This window comes from Poecilia latipinna, unplaced genomic scaffold, assembly GCF_001443285.1.
Source record: "Poecilia latipinna isolate Pla-1442-1.1 unplaced genomic scaffold, P_latipinna-1.0 Scaffold53, whole genome shotgun sequence".
NCBI lineage: Eukaryota > Metazoa > Chordata > Actinopteri > Cyprinodontiformes > Poeciliidae > Poecilia > Poecilia latipinna.
The window spans coordinates 1-18,584 of NW_015112669.1; the positions used below are offsets into that span (position 1 = coordinate 1).

General features: G+C 40.5%; 2 protein-coding genes across 3 annotated transcripts in view; both read left to right on the forward strand.

Annotated features, from left to right (window-relative positions):
- The first annotated feature begins 1,077 nt into the window (after nt 1-1,077).
- LOC106959448 (methylcytosine dioxygenase TET3-like) lies at nt 1,078-14,153 on the forward strand. Its single transcript, XM_015052022.1, has 10 exons — nt 1,078-4,337; nt 4,894-4,984; nt 6,663-6,756; nt 6,927-7,135; nt 7,234-7,384; nt 7,680-7,769; nt 7,978-8,115; nt 8,826-9,002; nt 9,880-10,024; nt 10,113-14,153. The coding sequence occupies exons 1-10, from the start codon at nt 2,222-2,224 to the stop codon at nt 11,138-11,140; spliced, it is 4,239 nt and encodes a 1,412-aa protein (XP_014907508.1). The 5' UTR covers nt 1,078-2,221; the 3' UTR covers nt 11,141-14,153.
- Nucleotides 14,154-15,542: 1,389 nt separating this feature from the next.
- The window catches only part of eif4e1c (eukaryotic translation initiation factor 4E family member 1c), a 9,669-nt gene continuing 6,627 nt past the window's right edge, over nt 15,543-18,584 (forward strand). Inside the window, exons 1-2 of one of the 2 annotated variants that reach the window (XM_015052127.1) lie at nt 15,543-15,633; nt 17,551-17,636. In XM_015052127.1, the coding sequence (XP_014907613.1) occupies nt 15,616-15,633; nt 17,551-17,636 (104 nt within the window). In that variant the 5' untranslated portion in view covers nt 15,543-15,615. The other variant, XM_015052118.1, reaches the window with a different exon arrangement.

The following is an 18,584-nucleotide window of genomic DNA, read 5'->3' on the forward strand; positions in this document are numbered from 1 at the left end:
ACCAATTAAGGCTACACATGGCCACAATTTTATTTCTTGGTCTGTTTATATACGACTTGTTGTAAAACACAGACGACACTGAAACTTCATCTGCACTTGAATGTGTCCGTTTTGGAGCAGAGTGAAAAATCTTTTGGTCAGCAACCTTCGTAACACTGTAGACGGCAACAACGGTGTTCAAGCAGTTTCCAGTTTATGACAGATTGGATCCTTAGTGGTTTCTCAGCATCCGAACCAATTTCCTGACATCCGAGGGGGACGTTTGGGTCATGTTGTTAAAACTTACACAGACGCTGGTGTTCCTAGAAGAAAAAAATACTCCGAAACATAGATCCAAGGATGTTTTAAAAAGACCAGATCGACTTCTGGAACGGACTTCCAAAGCCCTAACCTCGATTCTAATGAAAGTTTGGGCTCTATGCCTGAAGCAGGACAGCATGTGGTTTAATGAGTGAACTCCACCAATTCAAATTCATCTTTAAACGTCTAACAATAATATTGCATTCAAGCCCATGGAGAGTGAATGTAAGCTTTTACAGTGAATATTCATCTGAACGCATGGCGACCCTGAAGTGATCACATGTGGGACATCACAAGGCTCAATTCTTTGTACACCACATGCCTCCATAAAACAAAACACACTGTGTACATCACAAACAGGACATTTCTGAGTTGCTTACAGCAGGCCAGCTTTATGTTCAGATGATAGCGCTGTTCATGATATATAGCTAAAAATCTCTTTGACTTCTTTTTGGATCCACTGCAATACAGTAAAAGCGCCCCACTGTTGTAATAGAGCATCAGAGTCAACTTGACCCAGATGGAAAAATGTTGATAAAAAACATAATTATGTGGTCAGCACATGTGTTTCCTATTTGTTCTGTTAGTTCAAAGGCGTCTGGTTTGTATTGAGAGGCTGTAAGGCTGGTGTGCATATCTCCCTCTCCAAACAGTTCTAAATCAGTGACCGTGGAGTTTAATGAGAGTTTATGCCAGGTAAAAAAGTGATGAAGAACATAACCCGCGCACCCCTGCTGTCCTGCTAGTTCATTAGCTTGAACATGGGGCTTACAAAACTGTGTACGACACAGGTTATGATATTACACTGTAACCTCCAGTTATAAATTCTATCTGCAGCTTAGCTTTAGCACATTATTGGTGCTTTTCAAAAAGTTTTGTTTCCTGCTGCATGTTTAGTCATACTTCCCTTGCTGAAGGATGCAGATCTGAATCTTATATAAAGGCCTGTGCTGTTTCAAGCCATGTCACATTTTCAGGCCTGAGTCAAGAGGATGAGAAACAAGAAATATTTGTACAAAACTCTCAACAATATTTAGTCCACATTTTTAGAATAAAAATATGTCTGCCTTGGTCCTAAGATAACATCTAGAACAACACAAAACCTCCACAGACACTATAAAATGGGGAAATGATTGTTTGCATGTAGTCACAGATTACGTTGAGTGTGTGTTTGCCTTGGCTTTTGGTGGGCAATCAATGTGCATTGGTACTTTGGACCTTTGGAGTACTGTTACACTTTTTGTCGTCAATAGTCTTGAATGATGTGAAAAGCTGCACTGCACCACTCACATGACTGTATGCACATGGGCTGACATAGTCTGTGTGAATGGCTGCGTAAATTTGCACATTTTTATGGCATGCTCAAGGAAACACCTCTGTGTAAAGCGTCAAACACAACTTGTGCATGCATGCTGCACACATGAACTCAGCGAACCTCAGATAGCAGCGATGTCATGAGGTGCGGGTGTTTTTAAAATGTTTACTTAGTAGCTCTTGGCTACCTCAGGGTCAGTACCTCTCTCTGCACTCTGCAGGATACCTGAATCTTCACCTCAGCTGTGGACAAATGCTTTTAAATATCCAGCTTCACAAAAGTGTTCATTCATCTCAAAACCTGAAATGTATCTGCATCTAGAAACTGACGTTTTGGCCTATTTTCGTTTGCAAAATAGTTCGAGCTCAAGCAAGAGATTTTGTGGATTTTGTTTCAGTTTTCACGTCTTTGTAAGTCTGGATATGACTGAGCCAATCTAGCACAAGAATATGATTTGATGCTTTGAAATTCACACTGTATTTTTACTCATGCTAAATCACTGATTTCTGCCAGAGATCGTTGAGTCAGCTTTCTTCTTCATGTTTCTCCTCTGCTTCTCAGGTGGCTCCTGAAATCGGCTCAATAAATGGCAAAGGCAAGGAACAGATGGATGATACCTACATGGCAGCGGAGGAGGACGAGGAGGAGGATGACCACATACCTCACACTCAATCTCCCGTCATTGTCCAGCCCTTCGCCAACCACAGTGGAAAGCCAGCACTTATTAAAAGAGAGTCAGAGATGGATTTGACCAATTCTGCACTTCATCGCCACATATGCTCTTCTGTGACTCATCAGAATGGTTCTGATGGGAGTCTTACAAAGCCTAACGGTGCTAATATGACCAATGGGTCTCAGTCTGATCTGAAATCAGCATGTAAAAGGACTTCAATGGCATCGGAGCTTCAAAGGACTATTATTGCCACAATCCCAAAAGACAACTCAGAGAACGGGCCAAAGGCGTCTCCAGATGATGTGTCACTTCCACTAAAGAAGATCAAACTGGAAGAGCCGTGGCTGTGGATCACTGAGCAGACTACCACGCAGCTGACTAGGCAAGACGACGATATGTGCGAAGATCCTCTGTCGATGTTGGCAGCAGTTGTCTGCCTGTCCGTCACAGAGAGGAAGGGACTAGAGGAGAAACTTCTCGGTACACGTTCTTCCATTCTGTGCTCCATTAAGACAGAACCGCCAGATTTGCACTTTGTCAAAACAGAAAAAGATGAGTTGAAGAAAAGCACTCCTGCTAATTTGCAAAGGACTCCCCAACCCATCAAAAGTGAACCTCCTCAAAGTGTCCTGTTACCCAGTGTGCAGTCCTTGGCGGAGAGGAGAAACCTTAGTTTTGATCAGGCTATTGCTATCGAGGCCTTGACTCAATTGGCGGTAATACCACAAAGCCCCTCAGGTCCCATTAAAGCTGAAAGTAATGGTGAACACCCCATTTCCTCCAGTTCCCCAGGTTTCCACACAAATCCTGCACAGCAAGCAGCTAAACGTGCATCAGCCATCCACTACAACAAAGTCTCGGTCATCAGCTCACCGCTACACCAGACTTCAGTGATACGCCCTCCTGTGGCCAGGCAGGGGAATGTCATTCAGTGCTCCAGAAGGCTGAGCTCTGACACAAAGCCTTCTGTCGAAGAAATGCCCTCAAACTGCAGGGGGACAAACCAGAGTCAGTCTCCTTATGTCATCCATTCACAGTGTAGCTATAAGGACTCCAGCAGGGGTCATGAGCGGTTAGGAGAGGACAGGGAAAGGTGCGTCATTAAAATGAGGAGGAACAGGGACGAGGAAGAAGTGGCAGCTCAGCTGGCGGATCTGGCCTTCATCATCCAGGCGCGGCACAATCAACAGTCCGACAACGGCCCCCCTAAGGGAACACCTGTTTCAGCTATAAAGTACAACTACAAATCCCAGCAAAGCCCCTGTCAGAAAAAGCCTCCCTTAAAAAAGACCAAAACTACGCCGTCCAAGCCCAGGAAGAGGAAAAGCGATGGATTACAGGAGGGAGCGAGTCGTAGGACCGGGCAGGGTGGGGAGACGCCTCACAGGAGCCGAGGCCAGAATGGTCTCCCACACGGGAAATCGAGTCGTCAACCCAAGAACAATTTCTTTTTGCCGTTGGCTCAAATTGATTTGAAGAAATACTTGGCTGAGGCTCAAGAAGGAAGGAGGCAACTGATCCATCAAAGTAACATTCACAATACAAGTTTGTCTCAGAATCCCAACAATCTGTTCACCACGAACCACACTGGTGCTGGAGAAAACCACCAGTGGTCGCTTCCTAATGGTCTGCCTCTCCCACACAATCAATGCAATGGTTTCGTTGCGGGACCAGCAGAGAGCCACGTGTTATCTCAGGTAGCGCCGCCTGCTGGCGAGCTTCAGCACGGCACTCATCCTATCGCCAGCCCTGCAAAACCAGCTTTTACTAGCAACGTCAATGGGTTCCGTGTTCTGAGCAACGGCTTCTCAGGGCCTCCTGACTCCCCTCCTCCAAGCCAACAGAACTACTATAAGCTAGAGACGTCCGGGTCCGTCACTGTCCTGTCCACAGCGACTGACGGGGCTCACCCTGTAGAGTCCACTCCAACCAGGAATGGTGTCAACAGCTTTCTGGAGTCTCCGATGAGTTTCCTGGATACCCCCATCAAGAACCTGCTCAGTACACCTTCCAAAAAACTGGCAGATCTTCCTTCCTGTCACTGTGTGGGTGAGTTAGCTCTGCTTTGTATCATTCACAACATAATGGAACTCATTAAAGGAATAGTAAAGTTGTGGAATAAGAAGTACAACAAATTCACATTGGCCTTAAAATGTCTGTATATCACATAAGACAGGTTTAAGAATATAGGAGAACATAAATGCTCAAGGTGGCGACAATATCTGTATCAATTGCAGTTACCGACAATTTCCTGACTCATCTCTTTCTTTTTCAGTCTTTCTAATTTGCTCACTACTCTCTGTGAGGTTAAGCATTTCAGCCACTAAAAATGTCCATTTGACGTGGAAAACAAAGCCATTTAAAGACCAATCAACAGGCCAAATATATTTGGCTAGCAGAGTGCCCTACTAAATATTTCTTCCAGTCAGTTGCTTTGTGATTGCACTTTTATAAACAGTATTACTGTAGTTCAAGGGGTGTGAATTTTGCAATTTACACTTCGTCCATATTAATACTGTGTTTCTCTGCCATGTTTGGATCTGCATGAACACTTTTGAATGCTGAATTCGTGTCTTTAGCCATAAGGTGTCTGTTTTTTCCACAGACCAAGTTATTGAAAAGGAGGAAGGCCCTTACTACACTCACCTTGGGGCAGGACCCAACGTTGCCGCCGTAAGGGAAATGATGGAAAACAGGTACATTGAATTGCTTTACCGAAACTTTGAGAACCTCCCGGTCACAAGAAGTAAACAGCTATGTTACAACTACTCTGAATAAGAAGGAAGTTTGGTTAAGGTATTTTAACACTCGCTCTAAGTGTCACGCTACAACACATGTGCACAAAAACACAGAAACACACAGCGTGCTGAAACAAGAAACCGTAAAGCTGAGACCAGGGGGCCATAAGCTTAGGTGACAGCTTGTTTCAAAGGTCCTTGGCTCCATCACTGTCCAAGTTACAGCACGTTCTTACTGGAACAATAATAAATAATTACAATGTTGAGAGAATTTATAGTAGCCGATAGAGTCAGGATGCAGGGAGAGGATGTGTAAACTAATGTAAGAAGTATCAGTTTAATGAAGTGTGGTTAATGTGGTCTGACCCCCAGACGAGACCTACTGTGGCGACAAATAGAAACTATGCGAAGCCAGGTGCTAGGAATGAAAAGGTTTAATATAACCGTAATTACATTTCTTAGTTGGTTTTACTGTATTAAAATGAAATTACCATTAAAACCAAATCAGTTATCTCTGGTGTTAAAGACTCAGATGATATATTTACCTCTCAGGAGCACTGAGCGTTAAATGTTGCTGGTTTTTGGATTTTTTATTTTTTTTTAACTGCACAAAAAAGGGTTTCTGTCTTGTTTTATGATGTCTTATTTTCCTTACTTCAAAAAGGAAATAACATGACTTCTTCTCTGCAAGTAGTTGCCTATTTGCATTATGCTAAGTGAGGTTACTGTTAGCACTAAAATTACAAGCGTGGATTGTGGGTTTTGTCTGCCAACTAACTTTCTGACTAATAAAGGGCAGATTTTAAATTTGTTAATATTGGGATATTATATTACCAATATTACTACTACTAATGATCATAATAATGGTTATGATCATTACGTTTAAGCTATTGACTTCAGTCAAAGCATATTAAATATTATTCCATATCCTATTTTCAAAAAGATAAACATTGAACCTTCTTAAAAATACAGTGTTTTTTGCAATTATAAAGTTGTGTTTATTTTCTTTGATTTGCCACGTCAGACCAATAATACAGCAGCATTTTTATTTTGAAAGCTTGACCAATTAATACTCATTCAAAAATTAAAAAAAAAAAAATAGGCACATGTCACTGCCTTTCTTGGCCTCTAAATTGCTTAAAATCTTAGTTGTTAACTAGATTTTAGACAGAGATATGTGGTTCATAAATTGTTTGTTTTCAATGCCAAAAAAAAGAGTTTGAAACAAATATTCTTTACAGACTCCTACAAATAAACAGCCAGCAACTGTACTTCAAAAGTCTGGAATTAGTGTTGAATAATTTAAATCTGATTTCAAATGTTATTGATTAACAGAAATAGAGACAGAGCTGATCTCAGTTGTTCCAGATACCAAGAAAACTGTGAAATATTCATTTACTACACTTCCGAATTAGAAGCCAACTTTAGCATCGTGGAGCCTCTGGATAGAAAGACTTTAGATAAATCTTATTTTGTCAGAAATATCTAGAATTGGGGAAAAAAAGGGAAAAGCTCTAGAAATTATGTTTATGAAAAAAAATATTTAAATTTAGTGACATCTGGATATGGATTACAGGATTATACTGGGTTATTGCGTTACATGCAGAGGATGACATGTTTGTTTTTCTGCTCACAGGTATGGTGCCAAAGGAAACGCAGTGAGGGTGGAAGTTGTTGTTTACACTGGGAAAGAGGGCAAGAGCTCCCAGGGGTGTCCCATAGCTAAATGGGTGTGTGATTGCTGTGAAGCTCATAATCCCATCATTTTCTCACCTTGATTACATGTTGACGCCAGTTGTGTGTTTAAGGAAAACGGCTTCTTCCTTCTGAACCGTGATTTTGTGTGTGTGTGCGGTCTCTGCTCGCCATCTGACTTGTCACATCCCGATCCACCCACCAGGTGATCCGACGTGGGAGCGAAGAGGAGAAGTTGCTGTGCTTGGTCCGACAAAGACCGGGCCACTACTGCGACACGGCTGTGTTGGTGATCCTCATCCTGGCGTGGGAGGGAATCCCTCGAACGGTGGCGGACCACCTTTACCAAGACCTCACAGAGACTCTCTTTAAATACGGCTCCCCCACCAGTCGCCGTTGTGCCCTCAACGAAGAGTGTGTTGCTTTTTCTTTTTACCCGCTATTTTCCTGTTGAGCTGTTTCATCCCGACCATTTCTTTTCCGTCTCTGATCGAGCCTTTCTGTCCCTGCAGTCGAACGTGTGCATGCCAGGGTTTGAACCCTGACACCTGCGGAGCCTCGTTCTCCTTTGGCTGTTCCTGGAGCATGTACTTCAATGGCTGCAAGTTTGCCCGCAGCAAAGTGCCCCGCAAGTTTCGTCTGCTTGGAGACCTCCGAGAGGAGGTTAGAGGATGTTTTCATCAGTTTTTCAGTCGATTATAGCTCCTAAAATACTGCTAGAAACCGTCACTCCACTGTTTGTTGTCATAATGTGTTGTCTGTGTCATCGGTGTATGTTTGTTTGTATAATCAAATGCACTTCACTCTTTAATTTGCTATAAATGTACATAAATGTATTCCAGCATTTTGCCCCCTAGTGGCCAGCGTTGAGTATTACATTAGAAGACATAAAAAGAAAGCATCAAACAAGTCATTTTTCAGCAACCAAAGAAACAAATCCTAAATTTGTTATTTTTAGGAGGCGAAGATTGAGAGCAACCTTCAGAGTTTGGCCACTGATCTCGCTCCACTCTACAAAAAGCTGGCTCCAGTGGCATTCCAGAACCAGGTATGAAACATTGAAACTGCAGAATAATAGCTACAATTGGGGTCGCTTTGAAACTTTTGCTGACTCTGTTACTTTTATTTATTCATTCAATGTCTTCTGGACCATCATCAGTGGACTAGAGAATGTTTACATGCAGCCTTGTAATTTGCCCCAGTTTTTTTTCCGATAGCACTTTTCGAGTGTCTTATTTTCCTCCTGCCTTTCACAGGTGGAGTGCGAGGCTGCAGGGGACGCTTGCCGGCTGGGCAGGATGGAGGGTCGTCCTTTTTCAGGGGTCACAGCTTGCGTAGATTTCTGCGCTCACGCTCACAAAGACACCAGCAACATGAACAACGGCAGCACCGTGGTAAGCGCTCAGTCAGAACTGCTGGTTACTCTTAGGCAATGCTGGCTGTGCTTTACAAAAGTATTAGCATCTCTTGGACTTTTTCAATTTTTGACTAATTCAAACCACAAACTTTATTGTGTTATGTTGGTCATTTTTTGTAATAGATCAACGTGAACTACTGCGTATCTGTAAAGTGGAAGGGGACTGACTCATGGTTCCAGTTTTTCTCAACAAATAAAAATCTGAAAAGGGAGGCATGGATTCTTTTTTTTTTCAAGTGCCCCTGAATCACTACTTCCTTGAAGCAGCTATAGATAGCAAGTTTTTTTTTTTTTTTTTTTTTTGGCTAATGTCTCCATCAGCTTTGGACATGTGGAGACTGAAATATTTGCTAATTCTTCTTCTCAAATCTCAACCATATCAGGAAGGGAATGTCTGTAAATATTGCCTCTGATTCACAAATGGATCTAGATTTGAATCTTGTTTGAGGAATTAAAAAACATGAATGTACTTTTATATAGGTGGATCACAACCAGTTTTCATTGTGTCACTGGTCTGTATTTTTTCAAAAATTACAAGGAAAAAAAAGGGCTCGCTTTTTTTACAATAGCTGGTGTCCTGTAATTCAAGTTGACACCAATCATTTCACGCCTTAGAAGAAGTCAACCAGTGTCATATTTTTCAGAAAGAAATGAAACTCTTGACCTCTGCCTGGTGTGCTTTTTCAGGTTTGCACTTTAACAAAGGAAGATAACCGTGCGGTGCGGAATATACCTGAGGATGAACAGCTTCATGTGCTCCCACTGTACAAGATCTCTGACAAAGACGAGTTTGGTCAGGTTGAAGGCCAGTGGGCCAAGATCCGGAGTGGAGCTTTGCATGTTCTCTCCTCCTTCCCCAGAGAGGTAAGTGGTCAGTTAAGCTCTGCTCAAATGTTTAGGGGGAGAAAAAGTTCATTTGTATAGCATATTTCAGCAACAAGGCAGTTCAAAGTGCTTTACATCATAAAAACACAAATATACAAAGTCATAAAAGACGCCATACAGTCAACAACTGAGAAGACCAATAACACACGTTACATTTTGATGAATGCCATTATCGAAATCATCAATACACATCAAATATATTGGTCAATGTTTCATTTATTATTATTCAAAAACAATTCTAAACAGGTGGGTTTTTAGTAGGAACTCAGTGTTTCAGCTCTTTTGCAGTTTTCTGGAAACTTGATCCAGATTTGTGGTGCGTAGAAGCAGAACGGTCAACGGTCCATGTTTGGTTCCAGTCGTACTTTAACCCCTTAAATCTTTTTATATCCTGTTGCAATTTTTATCCCATGCAAATGTTGTATATTTTTGAGGAGTCCATGTAACAGAACAACATAAAGTTGCAGATAATTGTGGAGTAGTAGGGAAATGATACATGGTTTTCCCTTTTTGCAAATTAAAATTGTTTTACGCTGCACATTCCACATGTAAGCATCACTTTTAATTCATTCAGTTTAGAGCTGAAGGCGCTATGTGCAACACTGGCTTCAGATACACTCTTACATGTTTTACACTACAGCTTAGTATTGTTGTTGCGAGACTTCTGAAAACTTCTATGACTTTCAGAATGAGAAGTCTGACTTTGGGATTGGCGTTCCAGTTAATTTTCATAACTCATAATAAATCCAACTTAGATTCAGGGGCAAATTTTTTTTAATTGACTGTGAAAAATTATGTTTAAATGTTTTTTGTTTTGTTTAGTTTTTTTGTATTTATTGGGTCCATTTGTTTTCAGGTGCGCCTGCTGGCTGAGCCTGTGAAATCTGCTCGTAAGATAAGACAGGAAGCTCGTCTGAAGGCGCAGGCAGAGAAGATGGAGAAGAAGCTCGGCATGTCATCTCTCACTCCTGGGAAAGTCAAATCTGAAACCCCCAATAAAGGTAGTACGGCACATCTAATCATCCGAACGTTTTTGCTTTTGTAAGAAAATTACAATGAAAACACATGCCGTCTGTTTTCCCCAAAAAGAGCCTCAAGGCTTCTACAGCGCTTATGGAGTACCACCGAGACCCACCAGTGTTGGCAGAGCCACACCGGAGAGAAATCAAGCCGCTGCTTACAGCCACAGCGTCAGCAGCTGCTCTTCTCCGGGGGCGGGGATCGCTTCGCAGCGGGAGGTCCTCCCCTCCAGCCACCACAGCGTATCAAACCTTCAGTTTAAGCATAACGGCGTAGCTGTCGGCTACCATACTGCTGGTGCCACTATGAGTGGTTTAACTCCAGCTTCTGGTGAGCAGGGTGCTTTACTAGAACGTATACCTCCACAGAACCTCAACAACGACTTTCCCTTTAAAGCTGAGCCCAGCGAGATGCACTGCTCCGCTCTGCACAGACTGTCCCCCTCCTCTTTCTCTGCCAGACCTACCTCTGAGGGCCTCTTCGGCAGGCTCAATGGACTTCTTCGGGCTGCAGAAGATGTTGCAGGAGAGGTCAGGGGTCACGACTTCCCTCCAGGCCAGTCTCTCCCCTTACAAGCCCCGCCGCTCGAAGAACCGCAACAGGCAAAGCAGGAAGAGGTGTGGTCCGACAGCGAGCACAACTTCCTGGACGAGGACATTGGCGGCGTTGCTGTGGCGCCGTCACACGGCTCAATCCTGATTGAGTGCGCGCGCCGCGAGCTCCACGCCACCACCCCCATCCTCAAGCCGAACCGCCGCCACCCAACTCGCATCTCCTTGGTCTTCTACCAGCACAAAGCCCTGAACGAGCCAGGCCACGGGATGGCGATGTGGGACGCCAAGATGGCCAAGCGGGAGCGGGAGCGGGAGGAGGAGGCGGAGAGACTGAGGATGGAGGGAAGCGGCGATGCGGGGAAGAACAGAAAAACATCAGGGGGCGGGGAGGGAGAGGAAGACGAGGATAAAGAGACAGCGGAGGCAAGAAGGGTAATGAATGTCCCAACACGGCAGGCTTTCACTGCGCCGACAGGCGGCGTCATCACCGTGTCTCCTTATGCACTTACACATGTGACGGGCCCTTACAATCGCTGGTCTTAGTCGGCATGTTTCAACAGACTCACTTGAAACTCCTACACCGTGGTTCTGCCTTACCTCATTCACCTTCAATCGGCTACTCTCATCGTCATCGTGTCGTTTTTTTGTTTTTTTGTTTTTATTGTACTTTTCTATTGTCTGCTAACTTTGTCCTTCTTAGAGTCTGCCATCTTTGGTGATGGGAAGGATCAAAGTTTGTTGGCTTTTCAACTGTGAGTTTCGGTGCTGGTTTTTAATGTAAAGAGATGGTGCTTTGAAGCAAGATGTTTTTAAACTGGTTTTATACACATGATTTAGAACAAAAATAGATGTGATTATTTATTCTGATCATAACAATTTCTATTTAATTTCTGATATAAGCCTGTTTACTGCAAGATGTCTATGATACCCTGCTTTATATTGTACAGTAGGAGGGTACTTTGGTGCCATTCTCACTGTAACCTTGGTTTAGCAATTTTGTTACTTCACATAATTTTATTTACTACAGATTGTCACATGTAGCATTATGCGTTTTCCTTTCACTGCCTCAGTCTTCTGTTGGTGGTTTTAAAAAAAAATCACTTTTTTCTTCATTGAAATATTTTATTTCTTTAATTCACAGCTATAAATGGCATATTAAAAAGCACTTTCCCTTAACTTGAAAAACAGGGCATAAGCCTGAATTGTGTGTGCTGACAGAGATACTATACAGTAAATTTGACAGTTAAAAATTAACCATGTTTTGTTTTACAGTATTTCTGCAATAATTAGCTTTTTATTCAGTTTGAGTACACATATATTTAATGAAATTCTGTTCTCACCAAAGTAATGAATCATGAGAAACTATCGGGAGTAGGTTCTCAGTTACACCAGAGCCGGTCCAAGGCTGTGTGAGGTCCTGAACAGAGTTAGTTAGATGTGGGGACCCTTGTAGCTGTCACCACAGCTCCGCTAATCTTCCTTTGTTACTATTGTTAGCTAGCGATATTAGCATGTTAGCTAAAACCTAGCTGCTGGCCAATGAATGTGCATCCTTTATAGCAGCAGGTTGAGCTAACATTTTAACTAATGTTAGCTTATCAAGAATTTCAGTAAGTTTGCTAGATTTCATTCTCACACTACATTAAATGTGGTTGACCACTTTTGTATAGCTTATCTCTTTACATAGATTATTTTCTTGTATTTCTTCACTTTTATTTTAAAAATAAAATATCTAGAGCTACAATTAAATATGGACGCAGAAGTTAGCTGGTCAATGAAATTAGATCAGTTTTAGCTTGATTGGTGATGTGGATGTAATATTTTATCACAGTATTTTGTTGCATTTATTTTGGTGACGACAAAACGTTTTAAGAAAATGTATCACTGTGTTATTAATAATACTTCTTGAATTGCATGCAGATCGAATCCGAACAAATCCTTCTCTGAAAGTACAATTTAACCACTACCAAAAAGCCCGCTTCACCACAACAGTTATATTAATTAGAGCATTTGAGCTGTTAAACAGTGCACAACATTGGATTGAGTCATATTTTGACACGTGCAGCAGTTACTGTTGCTCTTACAGATCCTACTGTAAGAAGAGAAAAAATAATTTAAACAGACAATGTAACAATCTCGATTGACCGATTGTGAGGTTTGCTAAGTTTATCAGTGAGAGGTTGGCCTTACTTTTGGCAAAATATTCATAATTACACAAATGAGACCAAGACAGAAGACTCTAAGTTATACTTGGTGGAGACATATTTAGGAGCAGTGAGGGAGCTGACCCAAAAGATCAGAATCTTTGAAAAGAGATTAACTCGCCCTCACTCGCTAAGAACTGCGCTAACCCTTCAGATTGTTACTATAAAATGCTTAAGGCAGTGAAAATGGACGGCTGCATTGTATTTCTGTTTTGTATCAATTGCTCTCATATCTTCGATTGCTCATGCCTTGGGCCGGCTCTGGTATTCCACTCTTGGAAGAGGCGTCTTTCATAGGGAACAAGTGTGATTATAGGACTTCAGAATCTAACTGTATATTTTAATGGTGCTATCTTACAAGAAGCTACAAATGTGTCAGATGTCAACACAACACCCTGTTGTTGTAAAACCACTTGAACACCATGTCGCACTCAAACAATTGCTTAAGATGTTTTTTTCAAGTGCCCAGCTCTTGTGAAGACCTTTGTTTACATATATCTTTTTACAGGGTCTCAGTAAAGGGGCTGGGAGTAGCTCCTGGGAATTTTTTTGTACCCATTAAAGAGAAGCTCTTTATTTTTAGGAACTAGGATGATTGCAACTTTAGCACAACCCTTCACTCATATTCACACTAAGACAGATGGCATTACATCTTTATCTGAAACATTTGGTCGCCTGCTTAAACTCGGTTTTGGTGCTAAAAGAAAAGATGTCAAAGACTTAAACTGGTTCTAAACTGTATAACGGTGCTTTTTCTAGAACCCGTCTTTGTCGAATGTGTTCAGACATTGTCTGTATCATTTCCTTTGTCAAACATTGGTAGACGGGGGACAACAAACGAAAGCATTAATATGTTTTTCAAGTGCAAGTTGAAGGTGCATACTGGTGCAGTTTTTCATTTACAGTTTAAATGTCTTCCACATTTTAAAGATTTCTCCAGCAGCTCTTAAAAAAATCTGAACCTACATGCAAAAAATAAATAAACAAATGAATGTAAAACTGTTTGGAATCCACTGAATTTTAAACATCACACAATAAAATGAAAATTGTAATTTTTTTTAATTATTATTTCTTTTGAACGGACATTTTCTGTCCACATGAAACATTTTTGTAACGAGCACCAGCATTTAGACAGACTGTAAATATGTATGTGAACCACATTGTTTTTACTGTACTGTTAAAGGTGTTTTAGATAATGGGTGATCTTGCTTATTTTAAAACTGAATTACTGTATGTTGCTAAAAGTATATCCAGTTTAGACTTGAGAAGAGACTAAATTTAGCATTCCTTTTACGGATGGCTGATCTCTTTCAGGATTGTTAAATAAAGTCATATTTATATTTTGGACCTCATCATGATTCGTTTTTGTTGTTTTTGTTTCAGTTTTTCACTCTAGCTTTGACAACACATGGCTCACTGATAAGTTCTAGTGTGTTGAAATACAGTTTTAACCACAACTTTACATGCTGTTTATTTTTGATATTTAGTCATCTATCCAATTAGGACGAAAAAAATAAATTTTTATTTGCTAAGTTACAGACACGGTCATTGTCTAAAGTTCACATGAAGCCATAGGCTTCAAGTTGATTTAATACATATTGCAGGGATGCACATTTGCAGACGTAGCATAAGGCAACGTCACAACACACTGCTTCATGGTGTGAAGCAATCACAAAAAGGATAAATAATCCAGAAAATTTAGGGGGTGGTCATTGCTACCCCTGCATCTTTTGAAAGATTCAACTGAATCATGCCATGACAATGGGGATGCAAAGTGTTCCCATCAGTGGTTATGTCAGCCTGGGAACAATATTTTACTAAATCTGTCTCCTCTGATCTTAAGATGAAACCAACAGATGGTCTCAGACTTAGATTTCTAAAAGTTCTCTTACATACACTGGAGCAGGATCATTTAATTTTTCTAATGGATTCTAAAAAATGAACAAATGACCAGTCCTTTCTTGAGATAAGCAATATACTTACCAATTACATTGTTTTCAATTGTAAGCACTACAGCTGGCATTTAGGAAGGATTATAAGTCAGGTGATATACACAAAATGTTTTATCACGTGTATAATGACAGTCCCTCGTGACTTTTTGTCAACTTTAGTCCTGGTGGAAAGTATGATAATTTACTAAATCACATGTGACAAAGCTGCCTCTTAAGGTTAATAACCAAGGAGGGAACTGAGCTCTAGGCACCAGGCTCCAAGTTCATCTGGTTCAAAGTAGTTTGGCATTACAGTCAATAAGCTTTTAGTCAAGTACAGACAGATCCACGACATAAAACTACCTATACACAAGGTAAGAGAGGTTTCAGATTGTGGCATCTATTGTAGATTTGTGATCGATGGTAGTAACTGAAATAGCAACTAATTTATTTTTACATTTCAAGTTATATTTACCAGATTGTATGTCATGAAGTCACATTTTTGTTTCAAAGTTGTGAAAAAGATAATGTTGTATTTTAGGTTTGCGTATCGGCAGAATTAAATTAAAGTTTGTGTTCATAACACTATGGAGAGACTTTTTTGTCACTAAGTATTATATACTTTCTCACTTATTCACTTATTTTTCACTATCACTAATCTAATAGTCTTTTGGCTCACCTAAGTCGTTACCCCCAAGGAATACTGTATATTATTATTATTATTATTATTATTATTATTATTATTATTATTATTATTATTAAATAAAATTACGCGGAGCTTGATTATATCCTTTCGTTCGGTCACTCAAGTCAAACTGGAGCGGTGCGGCTTCCGTAGAGCGGATTGAAGCGTCTCACGGGCAGATCGTTTCTACAAGTCAAGATGGCGACATCGGAGCCGGTAAGAGAGACGAGACACAGATGAAAATAACCGACTGATGCGCGCGGAGAGGCTCGTTGAGTCCCCGCTTGATCTGTTAGATTTAATTTCCAAAGTTTCCACGTTGAACGTGACGCTTGTATTTAGGGTAATTGACGGTGTTTCGCATTAACAATATCGGCGTGGATTAGCGTTAGCATGCAGTGCAATGTGCCTGACTTTGTCGGCAGGGAGGGACTGATTGACTGAGCGTCGTTCATTCATACTTCACGCAGTGGTTTGCTTTGGTGTTACTCGACATTAGACCCAAAGTACGGTGGTGGTCATGCCAGGAACATTTTTATTTTGCCCCCTCTAATTTATTGATGCAGTTTATGACGCTAAAAACACGTGTGTATCGAGCTTCTAACTAGCCTAGCACGCCTGCTAAAACTAATGCTAGCAACCCTTAGTTGTGAAGTGAGCTAAGGTTTTATCTTTTTTCTGGCACTTATTACGAGATTTATTGAATTTGTTTGGTCTGTGGGTGTTATAAATGTTAATTTGGTGACTCACGTTCAAATGTGTCCTTCAAAAACACAGCTTGGAATATGTTATAATATTGTCAGTGTAGGGCCTATGAAAGGCAGAAGTCTTCCATAATGCAGATATTAAAACCTTGCAAGTGTCTCGAGTTTCTGCTTTTAAAAAATTATTTAACTGATGAGTTTAAAATATAATCAAAATGTCTGTTCTCCTATTATCTCTCTACGTCCCCCCAGCAGCAGTCAGAGTGTGTTTCTGAGTTTATCATTGACATTTCTTTTTAACTGGAGTTTATGCTAATACATGTCCATGGTTTCAGCCTTGGCTCTGACGTGTCAAGTGGACATGTCCATGGTGCTGTCTGTGGTGCTGAAGAAATGAGATGTAGATGTTTACTTAAAGTTAACATCCACCATCTAATCTATCTTTCTAATTTTGAATGTAGGCGCCCTGGTAAAAGGTAGCCGGTTTTCACTGTTTCTCTCATATAACTAATCTTCTTTTTCAATTTTACTAGTACACGTGATGTCTTAAGACATTGAAGTCATGAGAATAAAAGTTTGTCAACCTCTTACCGTAGCTTCCTACAGGCATAGAAGTAAACAAACTTTTATGTCTGCGTTACCTTTTATCCCTCCTTTTTTAATATGGCAAAATTAACATCGACACAGCCTGTCTGTTCTGTTTTGCAATATCTTGGGCGCTTGGTCGCGTGAAATCTGTGGAACCGTTGAACGTTCAGAACCACGTTTCAAATCACGTGATGAGTCTCTTGATCTTGAGGTTTGGCAGTGACGATGGGGAGAACAACATCAAATCTCCAAAAGAAGAGATGGAATGCAGATGGTGATCAAATCATGTAAATGCAGTGGATGCACTGGCAGCTCAGTCTGTGCTGATTTGGATTCACAAACCCCCATTTTGTTGAACGCAGCGAGTGGGTTAGTCATTCATCTGGAATGAATTATTTAATTGGTGGGGGGGAGTGGGGGCCTTGTCTTTATTTGTATCCTTATAGCTTGTCTCGGCCCTCCGAGGGTTTTCTATTCTATGTGAAGGACGATGTGAAAGTGAAATTCAGATTTTACACAATCTGATTATGGTTAAGAAATACTCTTGTACAACAGAGAATCAGAAGCCAAGTTCAGGGCCGTGCTTTGAGAAGCTTGCTTAGTCATCTCACTGTTTCGTGTTGGACGTCTAAACTGGGTGACTGATTAAGTTTTCAGGATTTAAAGACTAAATTGTTATTGAAATTGCGTTAGTAAATATTACTCATTTTTTGTCGCTCTGATTAAAAAATATGTTGGTGCCTTTCTCGTCTGCAGTGCGTGCAAAACTAGGATTCATTCAGATTCATGTATTCTGTTTCCTCTGCAGCTATATGATGTGTTTGTGTGTTTATCTCTTTAGAAAGCAGCTGAAACTGAAGATCAACAGGCTGATGGTCAGGTTGTTGCAAATCCTGAGCAGTATATCAAACATCCATTGCAAAACAGGTAAGAATCAAAACCACTGAGTTGAATAGGTGAATGTTGGAAAAACATTTTGAATATCAAACTTGGACTGTTCTGCTGAGATCATTTCATGTTCAAATGAATACATTTCTTCCTCATTTAATTGAGTTGGTTAATTAACTACATCCTTCTTGGTGGACATTATAAAAGCATTTGCTAAATACGAGCAAACAGCAAAGCAAGAGTAAAACTTTCCTGTTTCTGTGGTGGCACTAAGCACATTGTGTCTTTTAGTAATTCAAGCTTCAGAAACTTTGAACCTGTTTGCAATTTCTTTCATCTTGTTTTATTTTTTTTGGTCTCTTTAGTACACGTTTAAATCACACAATGAAGCTTAGCTACACAGTTGCAACATAAGGAGACATGGTAATCTCTTTAAGTTTCAGTGAGGTAACATGATTTTCTTACAAGGTGCTACTTGAAACTACCAGCTGCTTGGAAATATGAAAAACATATTTTGCTTCTGAAAATGTGTTGTTTTGGGGGAAGTAAAAGAACATGCAAATATATAGTTACAGTTAAATAAGCCTTAAAATAAATAATAAAAAAAACCTATAGATTTATGAAATACAAAGTGGAGAAAATCAGAATGCGAATTTTCTTGCATTGAAGAAAATCTGATCTGTGTTGTTCAGACTGTCATAAAAAGATCAGATGCAGGTCAACAAAAAAAAAATCAGAATTGGGTCGTTTCAGGTTGCAGTATGAAAATAGCCAAAGTGACTCATATCAGCCGATATTAATAACTATTGCTTAGTTTTTTTGTTTTAAGTATCGGAGATACTGCCAAACTGGTGACAACATGACCTTTCTTGTTTTTTAACTGTTTTATCCACAGTTTCCTCTCGTTTTTTTTTTTTTTTTTTTTTTTTTTTTTTTTTTTTTAAATTTTTAAAATTTGGGGGAAACCCCCAAAAACCCATCGGCCCA

What these genes read in the sequence shown, in the direction of transcription:
- LOC106959448 (XM_015052022.1), top strand. Translation starts at nt 2,222, where the DNA reads ATGGATGATACCTACATGGCAGCGGAGGAGGACGAGGAGGAGGATGAC. An exon ending in CAGTGGCATTCCAGAACCAG is followed by an intron (nt 7,770 to 7,977) that starts GTATGAAACATT and finishes TGCCTTTCACAG; the next exon opens with GTGGAGTGCGAGGCTGCAGG. An exon ending in TGAACAACGGCAGCACCGTG is followed by an intron (nt 8,116 to 8,825) that starts GTAAGCGCTCAG and finishes GTGCTTTTTCAG; the next exon opens with GTTTGCACTTTAACAAAGGA.